The 2,444-nt window shown below is 54.6% G+C and overlaps 1 protein-coding gene across 1 annotated transcript; it reads left to right on the top strand.

Moving 5' to 3' along the window:
• The first annotated feature begins 201 nt into the window (after positions 1-201).
• On the top strand, positions 202-1,801 carry LOC125549025 (uncharacterized protein At4g15970). Its single transcript, XM_048712526.2, has 3 exons — positions 202-643; positions 728-1,093; positions 1,180-1,801. Exons 1-3 carry the CDS (start codon positions 407-409, stop codon positions 1,687-1,689), a joined length of 1,113 nt encoding a protein of 370 aa, XP_048568483.2. The 5' UTR covers positions 202-406; the 3' UTR covers positions 1,690-1,801.
• The last annotated feature ends 643 nt before the right edge of the window (positions 1,802-2,444 follow it).

Here is a 2,444-nt window from a genome sequence, read left to right as displayed (position 1 = left end):
GATCTAAACGCTTTTATATTTCTTTTATAGAGGGACGTAGGTCTAGCACTACTCGGAAGGAAGTGACGAATGCATTCGCGTGCAGTACACGACTGCCCGGCTATACTGACTCAAATTAAGGAATGGATGCGCACGGAGGCACTCGGATTAACGGCCTTGCTTCGCGTGCCTGGTCGGCGTTTGAGGAGATCAAGACACGACTAGCTAGTAGGAGTAGTACTATAGTACTCCTTGTAAGACGCACTAGGATTGACCTTGCTTCGCGTTCATCCTAGAGATCTATGGTAGTACCGTAGTAGTACTCTTATATTCAGCCAAGCCCATCGACAACAAGTGACGTAGTAGTCTTACCCGGGCCTTTGCAACAAGTACGTCCACCGACGAGTACTGCTCCGGTGCGATCGGCATGGGCAGCCTGAGGAGCACGCAGCACGACTGCGGCGGCGGCGTCAGCCACTCGCTCTCGTTCCTCCTTGGGGCTCTCCTCCCCACCGTGCTGCTCTTCTTCCTCGCCTCCGACCGGGTCGACGAGCAGCTGTCCAGCATATCGACCTTCCGGTTCCGGAACGGATCGTCAGCTCATCAGCTGACTAGCCATGCTGCCGACCTCCCGACCAATGGCTCGGATGGTGGCGACAAAAAGGTACGTACAGTTCACTTGTAGTGTGTGAAATGACCGTGAAGGGCTAGGAGCTTAACCGATTTGCATGCTTGCCCACAAGCGCAGGAGGAGTCATTCCCGGGGCTGGCGGAGCTGCTGCCGAGGGTCGCCATGGACGACGGGACGGTGATCATCACGTCGGTGAACGAGGCGTTCGCGCGGCCCGGCTCCCTGCTCGACCTCTTCCGCGGGAGCTTCCACGACGGCGAGGGGATCGGGCACCTCCTCAACCACACCCTCATCGTCGCCGTTGACCCCGGCGCCTTGGCCCTCTGCAAGGCCGTGCACCCCCACTGCTACCTCCTGGAGGTCATGGCCGCCGGCGTCAGCTCCGCCAACGGCTTCATGACCAGAAGCTACCTCGAGCTCGTCTGGTCCAAGCTCACCTTGCAGCACCGCGTCCTGCAGCTCGGCTACAACTATCTCTACACCGTAAGCTACCAAGCCACACATACATGCCTCTGAATCTCTCGTCTCACATTTCAACGGATGAACCGAAATTTGTTATGATAATGCAGGACCTGGATGTGCTGTGGCTGCGCAACCCGTTCCGGCACATCAGCCTCTACGCCGACATGGCCGTCTCGACGGACCGGTTCAACGGCGACGCCGAGGACCTGACGAACGCGCCCAACACCGGCTTCTACTACGTCAGGTCGACCAACCGCACGGTGGAGATGGTGAGGCGGTGGCGGGCGGCGAGGTCGCGGTTCCGGCCGCTGGCCCACGACCAGGAGGTCTTCGAGGCGATCAAGGGCGAGTTCGTCGCCGGCGAGCTGCGGATAAAGCTGGTGTTCCTCGACACGGCGCTCTTCGACGGCTTCTGCGAGTACCACGGCGAGATGGACCGGGTGTGCACGATGCACGCCAACTGCTGCCTCCGGCTCGCGACCAAGATGCACGACCTCCGGAACGTGGTCGCCGACTGGAAGAGGTACTCGAGCCTGCCGCCGCCGGAGAAGATGAGCAGCAAGCTCAGGTGGACGTACCCCGCCAAGTGTGCGGCGACGATGAAAATACCGGCATAATGGCTTTTTACTGGTTCCTGTAGTGACCTTAATTACGAACTTTTATGCAGTGATTTGGTTTCGACAGTTTTAGAAGATATTTCTACAGAAGAATAGATGCTTTTTCGATAAAGGGTGTTTTCTATTGGCTCATAATGTAGCAATGAGGGAGTACATTCATAACGAGCACACCTGGTCTCTGCATAGTTAGAAGTGCCCATATATAGTCATGCCGGCAAATAGCAAAGTCAAATAAGACTAAAGCTTATGCCTAGCCGCATAAAAAAAGATGAAAAATAAGTCCCGAATGATCGAAACAGTGATAGATGATATACCACAGTGACCATCTGTACCACCCACTTTTTGATAACACACAAACTACGAGAAAGGTTCTTCAAAGACGGCACCTCCATGAAGGAAATAACACACAAATGCCGCTGTCGCCGGATCCAATCATCGAAGGTCAAATCGTGGGTTTTCACCCTGAAGATCACCGTCGAGTAAACTGCAAAACAATGCCTTCATCAAGATAACGACTTAAAAGAAGCCGCCATTGTCAAGTATAACCAACCAACAAGGGCCAGACTTAGAGTTTTCACCCTAGAGCTCAAGACCGGATATTTGAGAAGCACCACCCAACCGAAGTCATTATATGATGTCTCCTCCACTTGCCACAAACCTAGCAGCTGCATACATGCACAGTCCCAGACCATGCCCGGGCGAGCAGATAGTCAAGCCACGACAAAAGTCGGACCATGCCCGGAAGAATAGATGTT

Source organism: Triticum urartu, chromosome 3A (assembly GCF_056163025.1).
Source record: "Triticum urartu cultivar PI428250 chromosome 3A, HENAU_Tu73, whole genome shotgun sequence".
NCBI classification, from domain to species: Eukaryota; Viridiplantae; Streptophyta; class Magnoliopsida; order Poales; family Poaceae; genus Triticum; species Triticum urartu.
This window is presented reverse-complemented; position numbering and strand designations above follow the sequence as displayed.

Excerpts from the sequence above, each read along its gene's own strand:
- LOC125549025 (XM_048712526.2), top strand. The coding sequence starts at position 407 with ATGGGCAGCCTGAGGAGCACGCAGCACGACTGCGGCGGCGGCGTCAGC. Across the intron at positions 644-727 it reads CGGATGGTGGCGACAAAAAG|GAGGAGTCATTCCCGGGGCT; the intron begins GTACGTACAGTT and ends CCACAAGCGCAG. Across the intron at positions 1,094-1,179 it reads GCTACAACTATCTCTACACC|GACCTGGATGTGCTGTGGCT; the intron begins GTAAGCTACCAA and ends ATGATAATGCAG.